The 12143-nt window shown below is 40.7% G+C and overlaps 1 protein-coding gene across 19 annotated transcripts in view; it reads left to right on the top strand.

Moving 5' to 3' along the window:
* Positions 1-12143, top strand: part of tcf7l2 (transcription factor 7 like 2) — a 248815-nt gene that overhangs the window by 187578 nt on the left and 49094 nt on the right. For all 19 annotated transcript variants that reach the window (XM_061909697.1, XM_061909706.1, XM_061909704.1 and 16 more), the window contains 2 exons: positions 3972-4104; positions 8140-8242. In XM_061909697.1, the coding sequence (XP_061765681.1) occupies positions 3972-4104; positions 8140-8242 (236 nt within the window). The remainder of the gene's footprint in view (positions 1-3971; positions 4105-8139; positions 8243-12143) is intronic.

Raw genomic sequence — 12143 nt, 5'->3', positions numbered from 1 at the left:
CTCCACAGTCAACACTTTCGGATCCATCCTCCGCCGATGGACCGAGAAATATCATTTGTGAGACCTAATCTGAGCAGAATGCCTTGAACAAGACTTGAATTTGTCTCCGCAGTTTATATTCCATCACTGATACTTCCTTAAGTATTCTTTTAGATTGTCTGCTTGAATTGGGGGGCTTGCATGCCAGCTGTGGATGATCTCAAATCTCCAGAGGGAATGCTCTTCAGAAAAATAATTGTGCGTAAACATTTTTGGATATTTGTTTATTATTAATTGTTTTGTTTGTCCTCTTATGGACGGGGGACATTTTCTAGTAGAGTTTGCTCTGGAATGTGAGGGGCCTAAGAGAACGCCAATCCATCATGCCATCCTTCATCCCCTGAATCCCTCAACCTCATCCCTGCTCTGGCCTCACTTGCAGCTCATTAGCGTCTGGCGGACTGTTGTGACAACTTGTCATACCGTGACATAAAGCAGAAGAAAGCAGCTTTAGCGTAGACCAAGCCTTTTTCTTCCCTTGGCCCGAGCCCTCCCCTGGCCCCCTAAGGTTGGCACCTTCACATTTAGGGCCCTACAAAGTGCCACTAGGCAGAAATGCAAGGCCAACAACTCGTTCCTGTCCAGAACATCCACATCGGTCTTTACAGCCTATAGTCTCACTCGGTCACTCCTCTCGGAGTTCTGACTAGAATCCGCACATTAATTTGACCACTTCCCACGGAATATTTTTTTTTACAGTCATTTAATCATTTTGATCAAGAACTCCCTTGGTGCTCTGGGTGCATCTGTTAAAAGCAGCCTCAAAAAACCTTGGGGTTATGTTGGATCAGTCCATGTCTTTGGAGGATCACTGCCGTCAACTGACCAAAAGCAGTTTTTATCGTCTCAGAAATATTTCTAAAGTGAGAAATTTGTTGTCAATATTGGATCTCGAAATGTTCATTCACACGTTCACTTTGTCTCTTTTCTCTCTCTTCAACAAGTCAACGCTAAAGAGACTTCAGACTGCACACGGTGTGCCTGCTAGACTTTTGTCCGGTGCACCCAGAACAGCCCATATCACCCCAGTGTTATAGTCTTCATTGGCTTCCAGTTAAATTCCGCATTGAGTTTAAGATTTTAGTCCTGACATTCCGTACATAGCATGGTGGGGCCCCTCAGTACATCACTGACTTGCTATGCCCATACTCTTCAGTGCGCAACCACAGTCTTCAGGCCAGCGTCTTCTAAAGATCCCAAAAACTCGTTTTAAAACCCACGGAGACCTGGCATTCGAGGCTATAGCTCCCAGACTCTGGAACAATTTGCACCAGTCCCTCCTGATCCTGACTGTGTTGAAACTTTTAAGAAACATTTGAAAACTTCTCTTTTTAGTAAACCTTTTAGTTAATGCACCTTTTGACTATCAATTTTAACCCACTTTGTATCTTTCTTATGATGTTGCCCTCGTTGCTTTAATTGAATTGTTTTACTTCACTTATGCTTTGTACAGCGCTTGTGATTTTATCTGTGAAAAGCGCTTTATAAATAAAATGTACTTACTTCAGTGCCATCAATTTGGCATTCGGGCTTGGAAACCAGGCTTGAAAAAGTGAGTGTTCAAGTAATATAAGGCTCCCAGCTGGAAGTAGGAATAGAGCGGTGAATAAACAGCACCAGTGGCCATATCAGTCACAGAACAAGAGGTGGCAAATCCCACGCTTGCACTCAAGCGTGTTGCCTTCCTTACGCCGCAGCAGCAGGCAGGCAGGCGCCCTGTGTGTCCTGGACAAGGAGTGAAGTCTGCGTATTCATCAATGGACGCATGCGTACTCTCGAACTGTCTTCAGGGTCTTGTGAATGTCTTTTTGGAGGCTTGAAAAGCTCGGCATACTTTGCTGGACAAATTGTATTGTCTGATGCTATATTTGTTTGTTGTGGTGAAGGATGCTACTTAGCGTCGGTGGAAACGGACAGGAAGCATTTTTTTGTTTGTTCTATCTTTGTGGAGAAGCCTCCCACGTTGCCTGCTTTTGTCTGCTGGCGCCTTGTTGGTGTTGAAGCGGACAAACACGAGAGTTTTTTCGGCCACAGAGGAGGAGCCAAGGCCTTCTTCTTTCAGGGACCACCGGGGTATGCATCTTTGACAACCAGAGTGGATTTTAGCATGGAAAGGGAAAGTAAACACTTTCCTTTAGGTATGACAGGAAGACAAGCATTCCTTTCCTTTTCAGTCAATGTGTTGCTCTTGATTGATGATTCTCAGTAGAAGAACCAATGTACTTCAGAGGGTATACTACCCTTCAGGTACCCGGTACCCTCGCAGTGTATAACCCACAGTGTCACTAGCTTTTTCCTCAAAGTAAGTCCTGCTCCAAACCCACGTCCTTCTTGCTGTAAACCAGAAATCCACTGCTTTTTTAACTCTTTCAGACCTCTTTAAGTTTGGTCTCAGGCCTTTTAATAGCCGAGACCTCTGGACAAAAGACTTTTCCTCCAAACCTATGCGAAAAAAAGCTTTTTACAGCACAAATGAAGAATCGACAACATTCTTTCACATCATTACTCCAGGGAGGAGGTTAGGGGGTGAGGGAAGAGAGGGAGCGAGGGTAAGGGAGCATGAGCGACAGGACTCGTCAGCTGTATGGGGCAGCTGTCATCATCCGTTTTTTTTCTTTCACCTCTTCCCATCATCCGTCTATTCTGGATGTGCAGATCAGATCAGCAGCGCCTTGGTTTGTGTTTCTTTCTAACGAATGCCATTCCACCGAGAACCCCCTAATCCAACCCTTACAAACACATATATGTGTCCCCCCCCCCCTCTCTCAGCCCCACCACTCCTCCACAGCCTTTTCAGTTTGAGGCTGTGAATGAGTCCCAGGAGTCTCGCTGCCTCCCTGGAGTTCTGCGGGGTTCATTAATCTTTCATTGGGACCATGGCAATTGGGAATGCCCCACCACCCGGCTTCCCCCACTTCTCCACTGCTATGGAGAAGGCTTGCACACATCCTACCCCAGATCCTCCATACTTTAGTTTGAGATGGCCATTTTAACCCAATCTGTCTACCCTGTCCACCCCCATTGGTACAAGCCCCTGGGTGCACGCCGCCCCCCCCCTGACAGCATCTACTGCCAGAAATGTGCCACAGTTTTTTCCTTTTGCATGGCTTTAAGTCACTAATGAGGGTATGTGAGTCCCTATAAGAGACCAGCGCATCAGCCCCGCCTCTCTGCCATCACCCCCACCCTTGAACATATCATCCATGTTATGATAAGCCTGATTAGTGCTGCTTCTTTGACTGCTGAGGGCAGGATAAAGAGTGAGTAAAGAAGCGAAAGCCACCAGCCTAATCTACAACACTGCTCTAATCTGGTTATCTGGTGGCTAGGGGGACCGTCCCAGGCCAGGAGTGATGAGGGGGGGCTTGTTAACTCTGGGAGGATACGGGGGCCCATGGCAACACATCCCTCTAGCTCCACTGTAATCTTCGGGTAATTGAAAAAAAGGGATAGAGGCCGGGCTGTGCCACTTAGGAGCACAATGAGAAGATTACATAGCTCGCAGTAATTTGGCTAAAATGGCAAAATGGATTTTCAGCCTAGTTCTCCACTCTCCACTCCTCATGATACAGTCCTGGTCTCTAAGAACCCAACCCAGGGAGAGAGCAAAGTGTTAATGACTGTGGTTTTACATTCCCTGTCTCGATTTTTGGTGGTTTGCCGAAGATCGATTAGTCTGGTTAAAAAGTGCTTAATCACGCGGGCCCCAAATGAGCAGTGGCAACCCTCCAGGGCCTCATAGATTGTTACTGGATTCCAGGATCACACCACAGAAAAGTGTTTTTAATTACAAACCGCACTGTTTTCACTGAAGCTCAGTGGTTTGGCGCCGGGAGAGCACCCGGAATATGATACCTCTTTTATTTACGGACTCTCTCTCTCATTCTCGCAGATATTAACCCTTGCCTCTTTTTTTCTCTTGTCTTTCTCAGTCTAATAAAGTTCCAGTGGTTCAGCACCCTCACCACGTGCACCCTCTCACACCTCTGATCACCTACAGCAATGAGCACTTCACACCAGGGAACCCACCCCCACACCTACAGACGGACGTGGACCCCAAAACAGGTACGTGTCTGGACTTCAGTATTGGGGAAGTCAACACTTGCATGCTGAAATCACTTCACATGGACAGTTTTTACAATAACAACCAGCAATGGGCCTAAAAACTTTCGTACTTTTTTGGACTACCCATACTCCAAAACATATTGATCTCATCTTGTTTTGTTTTGCCTCACTCGCTGACTAATGAACGCTTTTTGTTGGTCTCCAGTCTGCATTTTAGGTAATAACACAGCCCTATTACGTTGGCCTTGACATGGGCTTCCGAATAATGTACCAGCTGCTGTTTAATGTAGTGCCTAATGGGGCGGCTTAATTAGACTTAATTCATTAACGAGACTTATTAGGTTCCCAACACTTGTAACTCGTTGACTAGCTTTTATAAATGACGTGGGTTTTTTTTAATCGAGGTTTTGCATAATCAGACTGCGAAAAGGTAGCCATGTTGGCAAAGAGGACGAAATGGAACATTTGTTTTAATTCAGATTGTCAAAATTAACATTATAAACCTGGGGTAGGGAACCTATGACACTCAAACCAGATGTGGCTCTTTTGATGACTGCTTCTGCCTCTCAGATTAATTTTACCTGACATTGCTTAACACAATAAGTAATTAATAAATCCGCTGGTAATCAATCAATCAATCAATGTTTACTTATATAGCCCTAAATCACTAGTGTCTCAAAGGGCTGCACAAACCACTACGACATCCTCGGTAGGCCCACATAAGGGCAAGGAAAACTCACCCAGTGGGACGTCGGTGACAATGATGACTATGAGAACCTTGGAGAGGAGGAAAGCAATGGATGTCGAGCGGGTCCAACATGATACTGTGAAAGTTCAACCCATAATGGATCCAACACAGTCGCGAGAGTCCAGTCCAAAGCGGATCCAACACAGCAGCGAGAGTCCCGTTCACAGCGGAGCCAGCAGGAAACCATCCCAAGCGGAGGCGGATCCGCAGCGCAGAGATGTCCCCAGCCGATACACAGGCAAGCAGTACATGGCCACCGGATCGGACCGGACCCCCTCCACAAGGGAGAGTGGGACATAGAAGAAAAAGAAAAGAAACGGCAGATCAACTGGTCTAAAAAGGGAGTCTATTTAAAGGCTAGAGTATACAAATGAGTTTTAAGGTGAGACTTAAATGCTTCTACTGAGGTGGCATCTCGAGGGCATTCCAGAGTACTGGAGCTCGAACGGAAAACGCTCTATAGATCGCAGACTTTTTTTGGGCTTTGGGAATCACTAATAAGCCGGAGTCCTTTGAACGCAGATTTCTTGCCGGGACATATGGTACAATACAATCGGCAAGATAGGATGGAGCTAGACCGTGTAGTATTTTATACGTAAGTAGTAAAACCTTAAAGTCACATCTTAAGTGCACAGGAAGCCAGTGCAGGTGAGCCAGTACAGGCGTAATGTGATCAATAACGTTGAAAATATAAAACATTCTCATGCATTTTAATCCATCCTTCCGTTTTTTTACCGCACATGTTCTCGAAGTGGCATTAATGGTAAAAATTATTTTATTTATTATTGGTTAGCTTCAGAATAACGGTGTTATTAAAAAGCATAATATACTTATCATACTCTAAAAATGTTTGTGTTACTTAAAAATGCACGCATTTAGTTGTATTCAGTGTTAAAAAATATTATATGGCTCTCACGGACACACATTTTAAAATATTTGGCTTTCATGGCTCTCTCAGCCAAAAAGATTCCCGACCCCTGTTATAAACTGTGCTAACTTAACTAAATGTATTTTTACATTCAATTTGATTATCACTGAATAACCTGAAATGTAGGAAGTCAATAGTGTAATGATTTACCCAACAATTTGTAGTTTGCACCGTATTCTGCATTTACTTGACTTTTGCTAGCCTGCTGGCTTGTTAGCATTAGCCTAAGTAGCTAGGATTCAAATATATTTGCTTGCATTCAAAGTTAACAATAGCTTCCCTTCACTCTAATCCGTCTCGTTATTCTGCTTTATTACAGATATAGCACTGTTGGTACTTAAATCGGGCAATTAATAAATTGCATGTATTGGGAGTATGTCTGTCTAAAAGTTTGAAGCTACCGTTTAAATGCTAGTGTTGTTCGAGGGATGTAACGATATGAACATTTCATAACACGTTTATTGTCACCAAAATGATCACGATTATTGAATGTGCTCAAGAAGTACTCATACACAATTATAACTAAGTTTATTTGAAAAATCAAACAATAAATAAATAGTCACACAGTATACTTTCTTTGCAGAAAAAATATGTTCTGGCTACTTAAGAGCCATATACATTTTGAGTGTTTAAATAATGTTTATCTTCTTTCATTTAAATTTGCATATGTTTTCTGTTGTTTTGTTTTTTTATTGATAAAGAAAAAACTGTGGGTGGGTCGTTACGTCCGGTTTATGTGATGTCACACAAATTCACTTCCGGTTGTCACATTGCTTCGAGTGTTGATCGATCCGTCTAAGAGAGTTTATCCTGCAAGTTTAATGTGCACAGCTAAATCATGTGTTTATACAGGTTTAGATTGGGGAATGTTTTGTAATAAAAGGATTTTAATGACTCTTGTTTACATGTTAGCTTTTAAGCTAGCTTGCTTCTCCAGTAAATGAGCAGTGTCACCGGTCTGTAGGTTTGTCAGTGTTATTAATACTTGCCAACCCTCCCGAATTTCAGTGCCCCTCCTGAAAATCTCCCGGGGCAAACATTCTCCCGTATTTCTCCTGATTTCCACCCGGACAACAATATTGGGGACGTGCCTTAAAGACACTGCCTTTAGCATCCTCTACAACCTGTCGTCACGTCCGCTTTTCCTCCGTACAAACAGCGTGCCGGCCTACTCACATATTATATGTGACACATAAAAGCGAATGCAACGCATACTTGATCAATAGCCACACAGGTCACACTGAGGGTGGCCGTATATACAACTTTAACACTGTTACAAATAGGCGCCACACTGTGAACTCGCACCAAACAAGAATGACAAACACATTTCGGGAGAACATCCGCACCGCAACACAACGGAACAAATACCCAGACCACTTTGCAGCACTAACTCTTCTAGGGAGCTACAATATATACACCCCCCCCCCCCCCCCCCCTTCTCCCGAATTCGGAGATCTCAATGTTGGCAAGTATGGGTTATGCAATGATTTTAATTTAAAATAGTAATATGATTGTGGGAAGTTTTACTGCGGTTTATACAGTTTATTGTTCTGATTTTTGAAAATGCAATTTCTCATATTTGACATCATGTTTGTTTTTCAGACATGTTATATTGTGGTATATTAGCCTACTGAAGCGCTATTAAGCAGGAACGAAAGCCAGTGCTAACAACGGGACCATTTTTATCAATTTATGTGGACTGATTTATTCGGAATGACAGGTGGTCGGAAATTTGGGACAATCTCTATTTAAGTCCATGCTAACCAACTTGCAAAAATAAATATGAATAAAAATGCAAACAATAATGACAAATGTGATTCTCCCGCTTTAATGTTGACATGTCGTTATAGACAATTTTATAGATGCCGCTACATCAAAGGAAGAACACGAAAGACGATTGAAGTAGTCACCCATTCGCATAAATTAGACAAATGTGTTGTTAAAGCAATACCAGCTTCTTGTTTCCAGTAGTTTTTTTTATGTATACACAATGATTTTGGTGACAGGCGCCTCTCTGTGATCGCAGCCGTAATTATACTGTTGTTAACTTGTAAACCATTGTCAGTTTACGTATTGGTAATCTTCCGATTCCTGAGACAAACGTGACAAACATCGTGTTGTTCCACCTTTCTTCACCTCTTTCCCCTCTGCCTCGTGCAAACGCGTTGTGCCGCTGTCGCCTTCCGAGGCCTTTGATCAGGGAGCATGATTAAGCAAGCAACAAGCCTTCCTCCGCTTCTTCTTCTTCCCATCTATGATGTGCGACACTTTCAACAAAGACGGAATTGTGACAAAAGATTCTTGCGTCTTGTCTGTCCACCTCCTCTCTTCTCATGTCTTTTTTTTTTTTTTGCCACAGGAATTCCAAGGCCTCCGCATCCTCCAGATATATCTCCTTATTATCCGCTGTCACCTGGCACCGTAGGCCAGATCCCTCATCCGCTGGGATGGTTAGTACCACAGTAAGCAAACATTTTTTTTCTTACTATTTGTCCTTTTATGAGAATATTTGAGAAAAACTTTCACGTTGTACTGTTTGCATTGTGTATGAAATTGAAGTAGGGCCGTACCTGCTCACGGTTTAGTCCATACCTCGGTTTTCAGTTAAAGGGGAACATTATCACCAGACCTATGTAAGCGTCAATATATACCTTGATGTTGCAGAAAAAGGGCCATATGTTTTTTTAACCGATTTCCGAACTCTCATTGGGTGAATTTTGGCGAATTAAACGCCTTTCTATTATTCGCTCTCGGAACGTGACGTCACCTTGGTAGTCAATCCGCCATTTTCTCAAACACGTTACAAACATCGAGTCAAATCAGCTCTGTTATTTTCCGTTTTTTTGACTGTTTTCCGTACCTTGGAGACATCATGCCTCGTCGGTGTGTTGTCGGAGGGTGTAACAACACGATCAGGGACGGATTTAAGTTGACTTACGTGGAGTGTGCATCGATTAGCACGGCATGCTAATCGATGATAACATGCTCTTTAGGCTAGCTGTATATACATATTGGATCGTCATGCCTCATTTGTAGCTATATTTGCATCCAGCCATTCCCTCCACCATCATTTAATGCCAAACAAACACTTACCAATCGATGGATTTAAGTTGCTCCAGTGGTCAAAAGATCCGAAAGTCCCTCGCCTGCACATTTTACCGGCGATGCTAAGACAGACATAGCCCAGAGATGTATGGATACCCTGCGACACTCAAAGCAGATACATTTCCAACGATAAAGTCAACAAAATCACAAAGATGAGTTTTGTTGATGTTATTGACTTATGTGCTAATCAGACATATTTGGTCGCGGCATGACTGCCAGCTAATCGATGCTAACATGCTATTTAGGCTAGCTGTATGTACATTTGTAGCTATATTTGTATCCAGCCTTTCCCTACACCCACATTTAATGCCAAACAAACACTTACCAATCGACAAATTTAAGTTGCTCCTGCACATTTTACCGGCGATGCTACGACAGACATGGCACAGAGATGTATGGATACCCTGTGACACTCAATCGTTGGTTAGAAGGCGATCGCCGAATAGCTTCAATAGCTATTCGCTCAATAGCTTCAGTTTCTTCTTCAATTTCGTTTTTGCTATCTGCCTCCATACTCCAACCATCCGTTTCAATACATGCGTAATCTGTTGAATCGCTTAAGCCACTGAAATTCGAGTCTGAATCCTAGCTAATGTCGCTATATCTTGCTGTGCTATCCGCCATGTTGGCATCACGAAATGACGTCACAGGAAAATGGACGATGGATTTAAAGATAGCGAAAATCAGGCACTTTAAAGCCTTTTTTCGGGATATTCAATGATGGGTAAAATTTTGAAAAAAACTTCGAAAAATAAAATCAGCCACTGGGAACTGATTTTTATTGGTTATAACCCTTCTGAAATCGTGATAATGTTCCCCTTTAACGGTTCCGGGACAAGCCTTAATATTTTTAAAGGAAACTGCTCAGAGGTATTTCTTTAATAAATTGAATTCAAAACTAGGTCTGTCAAAAATAACAACCTAACTCTAGGTTAATCATGTAATACGCAGATTGACCACACAATTTAACCTTAACTGAACTGCAAAAACTGAAATCTAAGTAAGATTAAATCTCTCAAATAAGGGTGACATTTGCTTATTTTATGTCTGATAAGATTATTTTTCTCACTAAGCATGTTAAGAGTGTTTTACTTGTTTTAAGGTTTTGGGTCCTAAATTATCTCAGTAAAATATTACAGCTTGTTGCTAAAGATTGTATGACCTATATTGAGTAATACATGCTTGAAACTAGAATATCAACTTTTGCAATGCTATGTCATTAACACTCACAAGTATGAAACGACTTTTTTAAAGTAATAATGTCTTACTTCAAGCGTTAAAAAAAAAATCATGATTTTGACACAAATGTGTCCCATAATTAAAACAGATGACAGCCAAATGGACTTTGCTTTTTTATTTTCAATGAAACAATAGAAAATGCGTACTCATACAGTAGTACCGTTGGCACAGTACAGTAAAGTTACAGTTAATATTTAAAAATTTAACATGTGACATGACAAACAATTTTGAACAGAAATAGCTCATGCACATTCAGATAAATTCTTCCAAATTACAATTAAAAAAAATGTAGCCGGAGGCCAGGCTGTATATGTGCGCATAAATTGACTGAAAGAGCACGCATTCGGCGCAATGATGTCATGTTGTCCATGGAAAAATGCATCTTTAGACCATATGATTTTGCCTGAGCGGCTAGGAGACCCCGAGAGTAACAAGCGGTTGCCTTGTTGCCTTTCCATTAAGAAAAATTAACTAGTTTTTAGTGTAAGTTTACTGGTTTCAAGAAATGTAATGCCGAGCTCATATCATTATGTCAAGATAATGGCACTAGCATTTACTTAATTTAAGAATATTTTATAACATATTGAGGAAAAATGTTTGTTTTTTTTCTACCAAGAGAAGTGCACTTGTTATTAGTGAGAATATACTTATTTTAAGGTATTTTTGGGTTCATTAGGGTTAGCTAATTTTACTTGTTTTGGAAAGTCTTGACAAGCCAAATTGTCTTGTTCTATTGGCAGATAATTTTGCTTAGTTCAAATAAAATACCCCTACAACACCATTAATTTTTTGAACACTGAATAATTTTTGCAGTGTGAGGATGGTTACCTGAAAGTGGATTGTTATACGGTCGGAAATCAGGTCAATGCATAGGTCAATGCAAATATGATTGAGGACACGCTGACTGGTGTGCTTGCGTGCATATTCTGCTTCAAAATCAACCCGTATGCTACTTTAAATAAAGCTTTTACCAAGTTTTGAGCAAATAAATGTAGTACATTCAGGTAACATGAGTATGTATATACTATGTATATCCTCTGATGATTAACTTGTATGATGACTGTATTATGCTGATAGTATATATTTGCACACTGCAAAAAGTCTGTGTTCAAAAACAAGGAAAAAAAATACAAAAATGAGGGGTATTTTACTTGAACTAAGCAAAAATATCTGCCAATAGAACGAGAAATTTCGGCTAGTCAAGACTTTCCAAAACAAGTAAAATTAGCTTACCTCAATGAACCCAACAAGACCTTAAAATAAGTATATTCTCACTAATAACAAGTGCACTTTTCTTGGTAGAAAAAAAAAATAGACCTTTTTGCTGAATATGTTAAAAAATATTCTTAAATTAAGTAAATACCATTATCTTGACATAAGTAGTCCCATTATCTTGACATAATGATATCCTTTCGGCATCATGATTTTTTTTGTCATCCTTAAAAACATTATTACATTAAAAAAGTAGCTTTATACTTGTGACAGTTGCAACACACCTTGGACAAACTTAAATAAATGCATACGTCCAAATAATATTCAAAAGTCTAAGTAAATTACAGTTATCATGCACTTCAAAAAGTCAGTGTTCAAAACAAGAATAAAAAATACAAAAATGAGGGGTATTTTACTTGAACTAAGCAAAAATATCTGCCAATAGAACGAGAAATTTCGGCTAGTCAAGACTTTCCAAAACAAGTAAAATTAGCTTACCTCAATGAACCCAACAAGACCTTAAAATAAGTATATTCTCACTAATAACAAGTGCACTTTTCTTGGTAGAAAATAAAAATAGACCTTTTTGCTGAATATGTTAAAAAATATTCTTAAATTAAGTAAATACCATTATCTTGACATAAGTAGTCCCATTATCTTGACATAATGATATCCTTTCGGCATCATGATTTTTTTTGTCATCCTTAAAAACATTATTACATTAAAAAGGTAGCTTTATACTTGTGACAGTTGCAACACACCTAGGACAAACTTAAATAAATGCATACGTCCAAATAATATTCAAAG

This window comes from Nerophis ophidion, linkage group LG08, assembly GCF_033978795.1.
Source record: "Nerophis ophidion isolate RoL-2023_Sa linkage group LG08, RoL_Noph_v1.0, whole genome shotgun sequence".
In the NCBI taxonomy this organism is placed as follows: domain Eukaryota; kingdom Metazoa; phylum Chordata; class Actinopteri; order Syngnathiformes; family Syngnathidae; genus Nerophis; species Nerophis ophidion.
Note: the sequence above shows the minus strand (reverse complement) of the source record. Positions and strands in the feature narration are given on the sequence as shown.